Source organism: Pseudonaja textilis, chromosome 5, assembly GCF_049901715.1.
Source record: "Pseudonaja textilis isolate UNSWEBS1 chromosome 5, rPseTex1.2, whole genome shotgun sequence".
NCBI lineage: Eukaryota > Metazoa > Chordata > Lepidosauria > Squamata > Elapidae > Pseudonaja > Pseudonaja textilis.
In genome coordinates this window covers 43,285,790-43,301,200 of record NC_141994.1, presented here as the reverse complement: position 1 = coordinate 43,301,200, position 15,411 = coordinate 43,285,790, and the positions used below count along the sequence as shown (strand labels likewise).

Sequence of the window (15,411 nt, the reverse complement as noted above, 5' to 3'; positions counted from 1 at the left end):
GTTTAGCGGCGCCTATGCGTATGCAATTGTGAGCAGGGTGAATCGGGATTGCATGGCTCGCGCCGCAACGCTTGTGAATTCATTCAAGTCACTGCAAGAAAGGCGCGCGAGACACAACTCCTCGCGCCCCGGCTCGAAGCCAGAAGCGGCAGCCAAGAAACGGGCGGCGCGCCCACCGCTCGCGCCTCCCTTATCCCCGCCCCATTAAGCTCAGCCTGTCAGCTGGCTCTACTGCAATCAAGGTGGCGGCGGGGCCGGGAGAGCGTCAGCGAAAGCGGCTGCGCTGCTTCTCTCGGGGATGGAGGAGTCCCGCAAGGGGATGGGCCAAGCAATCACCGCTTTTTGCTTTCCCTGAAGAACCGGTCGACGAGTTGACACGCGAACGCGGACCATGGCGGGCATTATCAAAAAACAGATCCTCAAGCACCTTTCCAGGTCGGTACCCTGGGCGCTTTTCTTCAGAAAGGGGCGGGTTTCAGTGTTCTCTTCCCCTCCCCCTCAGCGCTTGGCAGGACGACTTGGCAACGGAAGAAGCGGAAGGGAAGCATCCATTTTCTTAAGTCGCGAGGTTCTAAGTCCTGGAAAACGTCTGAAGGGGCCCTGCCGGGGTCGCTCTTCGCTTGTTTCTTGGTGGCTTTGGGAATGCTAGAAAATACAACGCTGGTTTTGAATTCGCGGGGGCGACAGCAATGGCGCTTGGTACCAGACAGCTGAGGAGAGTAATCCTGAGGGCGGGGAAGATGCCTTTCCATAAAAGTACCCAGCCGGGGCTTTTCTTGCCGCACTCTAGAAGGCCTTCGCGGCTCGTTCTACCGATGCAGAGAGGAGGTTGAGATAAAGCTTGGATGTCCGAGTTATATATCCGTAACCTGCCAGTGCGACGGGGCGCCGCAATTGAACAGCCTCTAGAACACTGTGGGTCCAGGAAAGTGCACGGGGGAGAGTGGGTGGATCGTAAATTATACTTGACACGTTGTTTGTAGGAGGAGCGAGCGGCGACTTAGCTGATGTCACCGTGAATATTGTCTCTTAAAGACCAGTCTGGAGATGCCAGGATTATGTTGAGATGACCGCTAGCTAGCCTGCTGGAAAACGCGATGCCTGCTATGGGTTGTGATTCAGCACTGCGCTCCCTCCCTGTTCTCTTAGTTGTAGCTGAAAGGAGGAGAATTGCTGAACAGTTTTTATAATTTTTTAATGTTGGCTAGGCATTTGAAGCGATGATGTTTATTAGTTTTATGTGCTGTCCATCTCAGTGTAGGTGTTAACTGAGCAATATCTCTTTACAGTAGTATAACATGATTCAGAAGTGGACATGATAGTGAGGTAATTTGATGGTGCTTTTCGAAATGCTAGGAACAGTGGGAGTGGGATGTACAATTATATAGCTGTTTCTGCAAACCTAACGAAATTTATTAATAAGGACTAAGTATTTTTACATTTGGTCAACTGATTTGTACTTTTGTCTTGGTTTGGTTTTTCAGTCAGTTTCTTGACTGAAAAACTCAAGATGAAAGTTTTGAATATGCTGTTAGTGTAGAATAGAATCCTGTATATCTGCTTAAAAATAAACTTCATGGAATTCAGAGAGACTCTTCTTTTGTAGAAAGAATAACTGGTAAAGTTAGAGAAAACTGAAGAATGATAAAATATTTTTCCATTTCTGACTGACTTCAGACTGTTTTTCCTGAATACATCAGATTTTTTGATAAAGGAAAGTGAAATATCAATAAAAATTATGTAAACAATAATTGTCATGATTATTTCCTAAGTATGCATGCCTTTGTTAGACTGAAGCAATTCCAAGATGATCAAATGTCTTTTCCCCATGAATTATGAGTATGGTGTGGTGTATTGTACACCTAAACACATAGCAAAAATAAATGCATAGTACTTTATTAAATTGTTTTCAACTCACACTTTTAAAATGACATTCTTTTAAAACTATAATCCAAAACAACAGTAGTTTTAAGAAGCATTTTTAATAAAAAGAAAACACTGAAATTTTGAACTAATTATATGTAATTATGAAGAAGCTATTTTTTTACTGTGTTTAAGACAAAACTGTTTAAAATGTTTTGCTTCTGTGTTTGTTTCAAATACCCCTTTACGTGGTGCACTTCATTGTCTTTGTCATTCTGAGTATTTTAGACTAGAATTAGATCATATGAATTTAGTGGAGCATTCTGCAAGATCCAAGGAATTGGATGTGATGATTTTTGTTCATTCTGTTTTTTTCCTTTGAACAATTATTTAAATAATGAAGTGAACACTATTGAAATGTTTTATGTTGCTTTACTGGCTTGCAGGTTAAATGATGACCCTTAATAAAAAGTAATATGTGTTCTTATGCTAAGGATTATGCAGATACTCTTACATCATGATTTCCATAGTGAAATCAGGCAGTCCCAAAAATGGTGTGACTACTGACCTTTAGGTTTCAAGGTAGTTAAGGGAATTGTCATAAATTTACTTGACTCATGATAAGGTCAAAATGTCAATTCCCCTCAAGTGAGGACTTTTCACACAACACATTCAGTACTCTTTCATTTAGAGTTAGCCTAACTATTGCCATCTTCAAAATCTCTTGATATCCAAGAATGATTTTTGAGTTTATTTCTGGGGCAAGTCTTATTCCCCACATTTTCACACTCTGATTCTCTTGTGCAGAATTCTATAGTTATGTGGCATTTAATTTTAAAATGTGGAATTATTTTCATCTTTTCCATTAAGATGCTCTACTTAAAAGTGGAACAATACAGATATGTATCTGCTCAAATATAACAAAGACATTCTATTTAAATTATTTTAAACCATGTCATCTACTTAGAATCACATTTGTGAGATGGGCAACCATATAAATTGACCTAAAGATTTGCAATGATGGCAATCAAGGAAAAGACAAGCATGATCTTTATAACTATATAACTGGATATAACTAAACTATTATTGAATTTCCCAAATTACTGATCTGCAACTGTTCAAAATGGAGAAATGAAAAACTGAAAGGACTGATATAAAGATCTATGGAAGATGTTTATGTTTGATAATGGAAGATGAATATTTTAAACACCTTTTGGAAGCATCTGTCATTCAATGATTAAGAATTTTTATTATTTTTTTCGACTAGATTTTGACAGAAAATCTAATAACATTTAATTCAGAAGGTGCTTTTTGTTCAAGTAGCCCACTTGAATTACTGTAGCTTATTTTCTTCTGGCCAATACAGTATACAAATACATGCTATTTCTGATTAACCAGCAAAATGTAGACAATGAATGATAAGAAGTGAGCAGAAAAAAATAAAAATGGCAATTAAAAGAAAAAGAAATTTAATTAAATATAGTTTCATGCAACACTGTTCAACATATCTGTTAATACTTTCTATCCTTGCAAACTCTGGTTTTCACCGTTCCTTCACTCATTCATATTTTTTTTTATTCATTAAACTTCTCAATTTGCTCATCTTAAAAATCATATCAGTTCCATCCAAACATGAGCTGTGGTGGCACAATGGTTAGAATGAAATACTGCAGGCTAATTCTGCAGCAGTTCAGCAGTTCATTTCGCACTGGCTCAAGGTGGACTCAGCCTTCCATCCTTTCAGAGGTTAGAATCCAGTACTGCAGGCTACTTCTGCTGACTGCCAGCTGCTAGCAGCTTGGCAGCTTAAGTCTCATCGGCTCAAAGTTGACTCAGCCTTCTAGCCTTCCAAGGTCAGTAAAATGAAGACCCAGATTGTCGGGGGCAAATATGCTGACTCTGTAGCAATAGCACTTAGACTTATATACTGCTTCACGGTGCTTTACAGCCCCTCTAAGTGGTTTTACAGAGTCAGCATATTGCTCCCAACAATCTGGGTCCTCATTTTACCAACCTTGGAAGGATAGAAAGCTGAGTCAACTTTGAGCCGATGAGACTTAAGCTGCTAGCAGCTGGCAGTCAGCAGAAGTAGCCTACAGTACTGGATTCTAACCTGCACCACTGCAACTCAAATAACTGCTTGGAGAGGGTTGTAAAGCACTAAGTGTTATTGCTATCTCTGTCTTCAGCTTTCTGTCCATTCTTTTTCAGATACTTGTTTTATGATTTGATCATCATTCATTGTTCATAATAAAATAATAAAAAATAATTAAAGGATTTTCTATGTGCAACAAAAAAATCATTAATTAGTATTAGTTGAAATAGTTTTGAAATGTTTATCCATTTAAAATGCTAAAGTAAATGTTTAATAATTCTCATAATTGATATTTTCAGTACTTTTTCAGAACACTTTTTATAGTATTCATTTGTTTGTTTACATGAATTTTCAGTTCTGTAAATTATTTAGGGAAGTAACTTTGGTGTCTATATATGTTTGTTTTTAGGTTCACCAAAAATCTATCACCTGATAAAATCAACTTGAGTACATTGAAAGGTGAAGGTCAGGTAACCAATATAGAGCTTGATGAAGAAGTACTTCAGAATATGCTAGACCTTCCCACTTGGCTTGCCATTAACAAAGTATTTTGTAATAAAGCTTCTATTAGGGTGAGTAAATTACTATTTCAGTTAAGAAATTTGGACAATTTTTATTCATGTTGCTCTTAAAATATTTGAATCCAGTATTTGAAATTAAACCCTTGCAAGACCGAGTGGCTCAGGGAGAATTGCCGCCTTTGGTCTTGGATGAGGTGATACTATCCCAAACAGACATTGTGCGTAATCTAGGGGTTTTCCTGGACTCACGACTCCTGCTCGAACAGCAGGTGGCAGTCATTGCCCAAGAGGGTCTTTGCGCAACTGCAGGTTGCGCGACCAGTTACACCCTTTCCAGGACCAATGGTCCCTAATCACAGTCACTCATGTCCTAGTCACTTCCCGTCTTGATTATTGCAACGTGCTTTACATGGGGCTGTCCTTAAAGAGCACCCGAGAGCTCCATTTCGTGCAAAATGCAGTGGCCTGTATGGTTTTGTGTAGACTCCAGGAGGCACATGTGTCACCTCTCCTGCAGGAGCTGCTTTGGTTGCTGATTTGCTTCTGGGTGCAATTCAAGGTGCTAGTTGTCACCTTTAAAGCCCTTCATGGCTTGCAAGCAAATTTTATGTGACAGAGCTAGCCGATGGCAGAGATAGATCTCTGAATCTGTGATTCTATGAGCAACTCAATCTGCCTGCCTGCTTTGCCTGATTTTGGGTAAAAGTTGCTCTTCTTTATAAAAATTTCAATATTTACATGCATGGTGTGTTGTGAGTTAATTTTGTGAGTTTGCTTGCAAGCAAATTTTATGTGACAGACTGAGCTAGCCAATGGCAGATAGATCTCTGAATGAATCTGTGATTCTGTGAGCAACTCAATCTGCCTCCTTTGCCTGATTTTGGGTAAAAGTTACTCTTTTTTTATAAAAAATTCAATATTTATATAAATATTTATAATATTTACATACAAACCATGCCCAGCCAGTCACATGACCACCAAGCCACACCCACAAATTAGCCCAAGCCCACAGAATCAGTTAGTGGTCCCTGGGATTTAAAATTATGAGTTTGGTGATCCCTGAGGTCCAAAAGGTTGGTGACCCTGTCCTAGGATACGCAGGGAAGAACAGAGAAGGAAACAACTTCGCTTACAAGAGAGGAAGTGGCCATGATCTCCCTCATTGATTGCAGCTGGGGAGAATAGTGTATAAGAAAGACGGTTAAAACACAGCGTTGCCAGAAGCAAAGCATGTTTTATTTTGGGCTAAAGTTATCTTGGTTGGCATCCTTCCAACAGACTGTGCCTTCTTATTTCCTTGAAGTTGGTATCCTATCCTTATCCTGGTCCGTTGTGGAATTTATTTCATTGTAGTTTGTTTTGGTTTTTTATTTCACCTCTATCTGCTCATTAAGTTTGGACTGTATTCTTACTTTTGAAGACTATTTTTGAATAAGTTTTAATTCCAAATGAGAATTATTGAACAATAGGGCCACGTTGGAGGCATTAAAGGACATTTATTTATGTTTTGGATTTTGTTACGTTTGTGTTATACTCTGGGTCATCACAATCCTGGCTGCGGCCTACTACTGGACCGCAGCCCATTCAGAACTGGTGTTACAGTTAATTTGAAGAAAGCTATATTTCCTGATGGATTTTTGAATCTATTTCCCATCAGAGATCCATGAATAATATGAATATCAGCAGGTATGAAACCTCAGAAATTAGCTGAAGAGGATTTTTCCTATTTTGTCTGTATAGAATATTTTGTTGTCAGAGATCAAATACTTCCTCCTTCCCTCCCTGATTTTGAATGATTTTATCCTGAAAAATGGCAGAGATAATTTGATTTTGTTTTTATTAATGTAGAAAAAATTATATGTTCCTTTTATCTTATTTTCTTTTCTGGATGAAAAGTTCATTATTGCTTAAAATATTGTATCTTATATTTGTTTTCCATTACAGATACCGTGGACAAAATTGAAAACACATCCAATCTGTTTGGTGAGTTTTGAATACAGCCACTTCCCTGTGATTTTTAAAGTAATATATATACCAAAAAGATAAAGGGAACACAAAAATAAGACATCCTAGATCTGAATGAATTAAATATTCTTATTAAATACTTTGTTCATTACATAGTTGAATGTGCTGACAACAAAATCACACAAAAATTATCAATGGAAATCAAATTTAGCAACCCATGGAGGTCTGGATTTGGAGTTACACTCAAAATTAAAGTGGAAAAAAACACTACAGGCTGATCCAACTTTGATGTAATGTCCTTAAAACAAGTCAAAATGAGGCTCAGTAGTGTGTGTGGCCTCCACGTGCCTGTATGACCTCCCTACAATACATGGGCATGCTCCTAATGAGGTGGCAGGGCCAATTGCACCAGCATATGGTCTCACAAGGGGTCTGAGGATCTCATCTCGGTACCTAATGGCAGTCAAGCTACCTCTGGTGAGCACATGGAGGGCTGTGCGGCCCCCTAAAGAAATGCCACCCCATACCATTACTGACCCACTGCCAAACCGGTCATGCTGGAGGATGTTGCAGGCAGCAGAACGTTTTCCATGGCGTCTCCAGACCCTGTCATGCCTGTCACATGTGCTCAGTGTGAACCTGCTTTCATCTGTGAAGAGCACAGGGTGCCAGTGGTGAATTTGCCAATCTTGATGTTCTCTGGCAAATGTCAAACGTCCTGCACGGTGTTGGGCTGTAAGCACAACTCCCACCTGTGGACGTCGGGCCCTCATACCACCCTCATGGAGTCTGTTTCTGACCGTTTGAGCAGCCACATGCACATTTGTGGCCTGCTGGAGGTCATTTTGCAGGGCTCTAGCAGCGCTCCTCCTGTCCCTCCTTGCACAAAGGCGGAGGTAGCAGTCCTGATGCTGGGTTGTTGCCCTCGTACGGCCTCCTCCACATCTCCTGATGTACTGGCCTGTCTCCTGGTTGCGCTTCCATGCTTTGGACACTACTCTGACAGACACAGCAAACCTTCTTGCCACAGCTCGTGTTAGTGTTTGGGGACAAACCCCCAAGCAGAGTGCACAGCAGCAGTCAGGCCAGGCAGCCAAATGAGAGAGAGGCTGGGCCCAAGAGTATACACACACTGGAGACAAAAACACTGTTTGTAGTTTTAAATAGTTATTTAATTCATTTAGAATTTAAAGCATTGTCATTCAGTCCATATGTCATTATCCAATATATCCATCCAGTAACCTAGTCCATTAACTAGTCAGTACAATATCTTTATCTGCTTGTAAATCTTCTCCTTCCGATACCTTTCTCTCGAAGACAACGCTGAGTATGCACAGGATACCAGCTCACCAAGTAAACAGTCCTTTTGTTCAGTAGAAACGGTATCAAGCACAGTAGCCAACAAGCAGTAACAAACAGACGTCTCAAACAGGAGTAAACAGCAGGCAGCAGACAGCAGAGAGACCAGCGACCAGACCAGTAACCAGCAGGGAGGGTTACGTTTCTCTTACTGCCTTATATTGCTGCTTGCAACCGCACCCTTAATTATCTAATTACATTGCAGTTTGGTGCTTAAAGCTACAAACACTTAAACCTAGGTTTATATATTTAGTCACCCAAACCTAGTTGGTGTATCCATATACCCAACATTCTCCCCTTTTGGGTGATATAAATATATAATACCTTTACAATTTAAACCCATACTTTTCACAACTCTCTTGGTGCTTAATGGCACCTTGGGCTTTAGTAAAATTATCAGCTATATTGTCCTCCGACATGCAGTACTCCAGCTGTATCATTTTACTCTGTACAGATTGTCTAACGTTTAGATACCTTAAATCTGTATGCTTGCTCCTAGTTTTTACTGCAATATTTGTGGCCATTTGAATTGCTGCCTGATTATCTTCATGTACAATTATAGGATAATTTACAGTTATACCCATATCATTCAACATTTGTTTATACATAATTAATTCAGTACATAATAGTGATAAACAGGAGAATTCTGCCTCCATAGAAGACAAACCTATATGCTGTTGTCTAATTGATTTCCAACCTATTAATGTCTTACCCAGCATTATGGCTGTTCCTGAAGTCGACTTTCTTGTGTCTCTTTCTGATGCAAAACTAGCATCTGCATAAGCACTTAGTATTAGATCACCTTTTGGTTCTAAATACAGTGCATAGTGTAATGTTCCTTTAAGATATCTTAAGATTCTTTTCAATGCTATCCAATGACATTGAAGCGGATCATTATTATGTCGTGCCAGTTGATTAATACTATAAGCTATATCTGGCCTTGACCAATTGCTAATGTATGATAAGCTACCAATCAAAGATTGATATATTGCCTTATCAAACTTGGGACTTTGAGCATCCATTTTGCAAATATCCTGACTCATTGGAGTCTTTGCAGGCTTACAAAGTTCCATCTTATAATCTATTAGCAATTTAGATATCTTATCTTCCTGAGATATCTTAAAACCTTTCTGTGTTTTCAGTATATTCAAACCTAGATATTTCTTTATCTCCCCTAATTGCTTGATTTTTATTTTCTTAGCTAATGATGCTATAATTTTATTTGCTTCATCATTAGTCTCAGTAATCAAGGCAATATCATCAGTGAACAATAATAATAATGATATTTTCCCATTTGTCTCCCTTTTAAATAGACATGGATCGGCTAAACCAGCTTTAAATCCTATATTGTTCAGTTCCTTTACAATATACTGGTTCCATTCATAGCCTGATTGTTTAAGACCATAAAGGCTCTTCTTTAACAACCAACAATCATTATTATTTTCACCTTTCAATCCAATAGGCCTTTTCATATATACAGTATGTCTTAGTGGAGCATGCAAGTAAGCAGTTTCCACATCTAGATGGTTAACTATATATTTCTTGCTTGCTGCCCACACTAAAGCTGCCCTTAATGTTGCTGCTTTAAGACTAGGTGCAAATACTTCATCATAGTCATTGGCATTTTGTCTAAAACCTTGGGCTACTAATCTTGCCTTATGGATTATATTTCCATTCTTATCAGTTTTTATCTTAAAAATCCATTTGCAGCCAATGGGTTTTATATCAACAGGTAATCTCGCATTTTCATATACTTTCATATCCTTCAAGGATTTCAATTCCTTATTCATCGCTGCATACCAACTTTCCTTATCTTTAGAAGGATACTTCTTTATCTCATCCACAGTATATGGAACTCTATTTTCCTGGCACACTGTATTAGCCTGGTATCTATCAGGCGGTCTAGATATTCGTGTAGTTCTTCTGGGAATTACAGGGCTTGTATGAGGACTTTATTGAATTACTACCTGGTCATGTTCCTCATCTTGCTCAGCTAATGGTTCTATTTCTTCTTCTATGGGCACAATTTCTTCCTGTATTTCCCTCTTTACTTTATTTTTAAAGTTACAGGGATACTTAATGGGATTTCTATAGGATACAATAATTACCTCTTTATTGTTATCCTGTTCTAACTTATCCCATCCTACGTGCTCTAGAAATTGGGCATTGGCACTACATAATACCTTAGATGTGCCTTTCTCCCAAAATCTATATGCCCTATGGTTAGCTTGGTAACCAACGAAGAATAATTGTTTAGCTCTGTGTTGCCCTTTACGCCTGAGTTGTGTAGGGATATGCACCCATGCTGGTGCACCAAATGTGTGCAGGTAACTCAGATCAGGCTTCCTGCCATGCCACATGGTGAATGGTATTTCACCAGTAGTTGAGTTAACAACGTTGTTCAATATGTTATTAGCACACATTGTGGCCTCCCCCCACACAGAATCAGGTAATCCAGAATCAGTTAACATTGTTCTAACCATTGCCTGTAGTGTTTGGCCTCTTCTCTCTATAAATGCGTTGTGTTGTGGTCTGTATGGTGCAGATTTCTTGTGCTCTATTCCAGCTACATTTAATCTATTCTGGAATTTGCTGTTAACAAATTCCGTACCATTATCTGTCACCAAGGTTATCAGTTTGCGTTTAGACTTTCTTTCTGCAAACTTTAACCAGTTGAAGAAATGTTGATATGTTTCAGTTTTGCTTTTCATTAGGTAGCAAAACCCATATCTAGAATAATGGTCCATAATGCTCAGTATATATCGAGCACCCCCCATACTGGGTTTCTTTGGACCTATAATGTCTGCAAATACAACTTCTAAAGGTTCTATAGTTTTGAAACCATTTAGCCTATTTGCAGGCAATATTTTACTCTTATCTTCACAGCAGACATTACAACGCAAATATTTATCACAGGGTTTTAACCTTATTCCTTCAGATAACTCTACTGTACGTTTTAGCATTTTAAAATTTACATGCCCCAAACGCCTATGCAATAAATGGATACATTCATTATGAGGCTTTATATTGTTAAATACAGTCTGTGCCTCCCCTTTCTTACTATCATGTAATACATACAATGTTCCATTTAAAGCTGCAGTTACCCTTTTGTCATCTTTTTCCAGTATGCACTTATTATCCTTAAATGTAACTACATAACCTAGTTTATCTAATACTCTTACAGAAAGTAAGTTCATCTTTAACTGTGGTACATACAACATTTTTATATTCTGGTTTAAACATGGACAGTATGCAATACCTTCACCCTTGGCCTTGAGGTTCCAACCGTTAGCGAGTGATATATGCTGAGAGCTTGAAGACATTTTTATAAACTTTGTCTTATCTCCCGTGATGCAGTGGGATGCACCACTGTCCACCACCCATAAATCATTCTTCACATCACAGTTGCTAAACATGGCTAGTTCAAAGGATTTCTTTGGCTTCTTTACATTCTGACTTTTTCCTTTTCTGCAGAATCTTGCCAAATGTCCTCTGCCTCCACAATTAAAACACTTTTTAATTGTGTATGCCGTCGAAGATAAATTCTCTTCTTCCGGGTGCTTTACTTTACATAGCTGGTTTCTTTCAAGCTTTGAAGATAATTTCTCTTCTTTATTAGGTTTATCTTCTCTCAGCTGGTCACGTTCAAACCTTCTTCTGGCTTCTTCTAATAGCCTGCCGGTAATCTCAGTTACTGATAAACTGTCTTTTGGCAATACTTCTAAAGCAGTCACAAAATCATCATAGCTTCGATCCAAAGAAGACAGTATGATGTATACTTGTTGCAACTCATTAAATATAAGCTCTTTTTCTTGTAATTCATGAAAAATGCTTTTCATACAGTTTAAATGAGTTAACATGTCTCCATTCTTCTCAAGATGTGTTCTAAACAGCTTCTGTGTAAGATTGATATGAGCTCCTACACTGTCTCGAACATAAATCTTCTTGAGATTCTCCCAGCAGTTTGCAGCATTTTGCTCTCCACGGATATGGATGAGTTGCTGGTCTGAGAGAGTCAGTCCTATGATGCATAAAGCCTGGTCATTCTTTCGTTTATAGTCTTGTATCAGTTTATCATCCTCTTCATCATTAGGATCTAAGTTAGATACATCTGGTGGGTTTGTTATTATGTCCCACAAACCTTCTCTTCGTAGAAGTAAACTACATTTCATTGACCATGAAACATAGTTTGTTCCATCTAGTCTGGATATCATGGACAGACTTGGCAAATTTACTTGTGCCATTGCTCTTCAGATAAATAACTATTCAACAAACAGTTTGTTTTTACAGTAATGTGCAACTCACCCCAAAACTCTCACTGCTATAACCTGGTTAGTTAGACTGTGCTCACTGGGCCCATAACCAATGTTAGTGTTTGGGGACAAACCCCCAAGCAGAGTGCACAGCAGCAGTCAGGCCAGGCAGCCAAATGAGAGAGAGGCTGGGCCCAAGAGTATACACACACTGGAGACAAAAACACTGTTTGTAGTTTTAAATAGTTATTTAATTCATTTAGAATTTAAAGCATTGTCATTCAGTCCATATGTCATTATCCAATATATCCATCCAGTAACCTAGTCCATTAACTAGTCAGTACAATATCTTTATCTGCTTGTAAATCTTCTCCTTCCGATACCTTTCTCTCGAAGACAACGCTGAGTATGCACAGGATACCAGCTCACCAAGTAAACAGTCCTTTTGTTCAGTAGAAACGGTATCAAGCACAGTAGCCAACAAGCAGTAACAAACAGACGTCTCAAACAGGAGTAAACAGCAGGCAGCAGACAGCAGAGAGACCAGCGACCAGACCAGTAACCAGCAGGGAGGGTTACGTTTCTCTTACTGCCTTATATTGCTGCTTGCAACCGCACCCTTAATTATCTAATTACATTGCAGTTTGGTGCTTAAAGCTACAAACACTTAAACCTAGGTTTATATATTTAGTCACCCAAACCTAGTTGGTGTATCCATATACCCAACAGCTCGCATTGATGTGCCATCCTGGATGAGCTGCACTACCTGAGCCACTTGTGTGAGTTGTAACTCCATCTCATGCTACCACTAGAGTGAAAGCACCATCAGCATTCAAAAGTGACCAAACCATCAGCCAGAAAGCATAGGGACTGAGAAGTGGTCTGTGGTCACCACCTGCAGAACCACTCCTTTATTGGGGATGTCTTGCTAACTGCCTATGTTTTCCACCTGTTGTCTATTCCATTTGTATAACAGCATGTGAAATTGATTGTCAATCAGTGTTGCTACCTAAGTGGACAGTTTGATTTCACACTTGGAGTGGAGTTACATTGTGTTGTTGAAGTGTTCCCTTTATTTTTTTGAGCAGTGTATATAGCCTATCATTTTCTGGAAGTCACAAAAATAAATGAAAGAATATTGTGTTACAGTAGCACTCATGACTATTCATTCAACAACTGTTCAGAGTTAACAGTGGTGTTGAACAAACTGTGATTATGACAAATTGTGACCATCCCAACACCCCCACCATTTGTTAATTTCTCGACTAATCTCCCCAGAAAAGCAAGGAGGAAGCCTATAAGTCAATGAGTTTAGGGTCCCCTCCCCCAGTCTCTTCTTTCATGCTACATTGATCACCCTCCTTCTTTCGTGCTACATTGATCACCCTCCTCAGACCTCACTATACCTTGCTTGCATATACACACACACACAAACACATACAACTTCATCCTGCTTCTCTTGCAACTTCACTCACCATCATGCATCCATGTGCACTCTCCCCATCCCTCCTTGCACTTCCCTCACATTCTCTGCATGCTTGCACATTCCCATGCACCCTCCACAAGCCTTGCTACTCTATCCTTGTAGTAAGGGACAGTTACTCAATTACTGTTGTAAATTGAGACAGCCTATATAATTACACTAAGAAGAGAATAGTGGTCAAAATAATTAAATAGAAGCAGTACAGATATTCTTTAACATACAACCACAATTGGGACTGGAATTTCTGTCATTAAATGATATAGTTCTAAAATGCAACTCCATTGCTTAGCGATGGAATGCAATTCCAGTTTCCACCATTAACTGAATCCCACAGTATTAGATGAGGCAACTTCCTGCTGGAATTCCAGAACTAATTCAGTGGGGAAGCTGGCAAGAAATTGCAAATCCAGGTGTTTTACAAGCAGGCTGACAAGCAGGTACGTAAGTGGCTGCTGCTGAGTGAGGGAAGGTGCAACAGGTTGCATGAGGGTTAAGGTTCAGAAAGGACGCATAGGGATGTAAGGGTGTGTGTGATGGTGCGAGAGTGGGTAATGGAGTGTGCACAAAGGATATGCAAGTGTCTAGTTTGGCATGAGTGCAGAGAGGTCTGGGGTGGGTGTGCAGGCTGAGGACACTTACACGGCAATTTGTAGCCTTCCCTGCTTTTCATGCGGGAGGCCCGATAAATTTTACATGAACCTTCTCCTTCAGGATTTAAAATCACTTATTAATGCATGGAGTAGCTAAATTTTCTGTTGCTGGAATGAAAGTAAAACATAATTGGTTAAAGACATTAACAAATGGTTATTTTAAATACTATTTTTGGTTTGATACATGTTTAACTTATAAATTGTTAGATCTAAATAGATATGTATATAGATATAATTTTATACTTATTAATGTTTTAAATTTATCATCTGGATAACAAATGTATTAATGTAGTAAGGAGTGAATGTTAGTAGTAATGTAGGAGGAGTGAATGTTATTCTATGTGATTTATTTTGCTAGATCTTATTTGTTTCACTCTGTTTTCATTCTTTTAAATTTTGCTGATAATTAACTGAATAAATATTGATTTAATTTGACTTTGCTTGTGGTAAACCGATAGAGAAGGCCATAAATAGCAATTTCATGATTACGTGGCACTGCATCCATCATAAGTGTAAACTGGTTGCTAAACACCAAGGTCATCATCATGGGGATAATAGAATGGCTGTAAGTCCCAGGACTGGTTATAAGCTCAGAAATTATAAAAGTATATATTTGCATTTTCAAATGTCTCCTTTAGCTTGCTTCTCATCCGCCTGAAGTATTTGATAATATTTGAGTTCTTCAATTTTAAGAGAGGAAGTTGAGCCTAAATGTTTGGGGAGGGTTTCTTTATAAACCGTAGTTTGATAGCTTGCTAGATATTGCCTATTGCAATATTTTTTCTTAAAAATTAGGGTAGTTAATGTAGTCTTACCACAGTATAGTTGCCAGATTGATGAAGAGTTTGGCTGTACTTAGTAGCCTTAAAGTGTATGTTATTACAGACTCTCAATGGCTATATGCTGAATTAAGCTTTATTTAAGACAAACAGTACACTATGTTGGTTCATGGATGTTACCATTTTATGTATCTTATATATTTTATGTATTTTTAGAAGCCCAATTTTGTGTCTGATATTGCTATCAGAAATAAATTATTATAAGTGATAATATAACAGGACCCAGAGAACCATTGTGTGTTTTAATGTTTCCATTCTGTATGGCATTGGCTGCATAAATGAGATGCATGGAATGCAGTTGGAAACAGATTTCAGCTGTGGCTATTGAGCATTTCTTTAACAGATTTAATTTAACTGAAGTTAATTTGCATACAATTATTAAA

At 38.7% G+C, this 15,411-nt stretch overlaps 1 protein-coding gene across 2 annotated transcripts in view; it reads left to right on the top strand.

The window, feature by feature from the left end:
* The first annotated feature begins 230 nt into the window (after window positions 1-230).
* BLTP3B (bridge-like lipid transfer protein family member 3B) overlaps window positions 231-15,411 on the top strand; it is a 72,201-nt gene continuing 57,020 nt past the window's right edge. For both annotated transcript variants that reach the window (XM_026698036.2, XM_087934650.1), the window contains exons 1-3: window positions 231-435; window positions 4,368-4,530; window positions 6,424-6,462. In XM_026698036.2, coding sequence (XP_026553821.1) covers window positions 392-435; window positions 4,368-4,530; window positions 6,424-6,462 — 246 coding nt within the window. In that variant the 5' untranslated portion in view covers window positions 231-391. The remainder of the gene's footprint in view (window positions 436-4,367; window positions 4,531-6,423; window positions 6,463-15,411) is intronic.